The following is a 209-nucleotide window of genomic DNA, read 5'->3' as shown; positions in this document are numbered from 1 at the left end:
GACAGTTTTGGCGGGCAGATGAAAGAGAGAGATGGGCACGATCCAAGAGACTAAGGTATCTGATGCAGACGGGCCGCGTGAGTCTCCTTGAGGGTTTAGGGTTTAGGGTTTAGGGTTTAGGGTTTAGGGTTTGGGGGTTAGGGGATATGGGGGGAGGGTTTAGATTCGGGGTTTGGGTTTAAGGGGTAGCGGATAAGGGGTGAGGTTTT

General features: G+C 52.2%; 1 protein-coding gene across 1 annotated transcript in view; it reads left to right on the top strand.

The window, feature by feature from the left end:
• The window catches only part of EMH_0047380 (uncharacterized protein), a gene marked incomplete at both ends in the record, with an annotated part of 4,591 nt that overhangs the window by 1,212 nt on the left and 3,170 nt on the right, over positions 1-209 (top strand). The window contains one exon of the mRNA XM_013496273.1: positions 3-55. Coding sequence (XP_013351727.1) covers positions 3-55 — 53 coding nt within the window. The remainder of the gene's footprint in view (positions 1-2; positions 56-209) is intronic.

This window comes from Eimeria mitis, genomic scaffold, assembly GCF_000499745.2.
Source record: "Eimeria mitis Houghton genomic scaffold, Emh_scaff2017, whole genome shotgun sequence".
NCBI classification, from domain to species: domain Eukaryota; phylum Apicomplexa; class Conoidasida; order Eucoccidiorida; family Eimeriidae; genus Eimeria; species Eimeria mitis.
The sequence above is the reverse complement of the archived record's forward strand: the minus strand, read 5'-3'. Positions and strand labels throughout refer to the sequence as shown.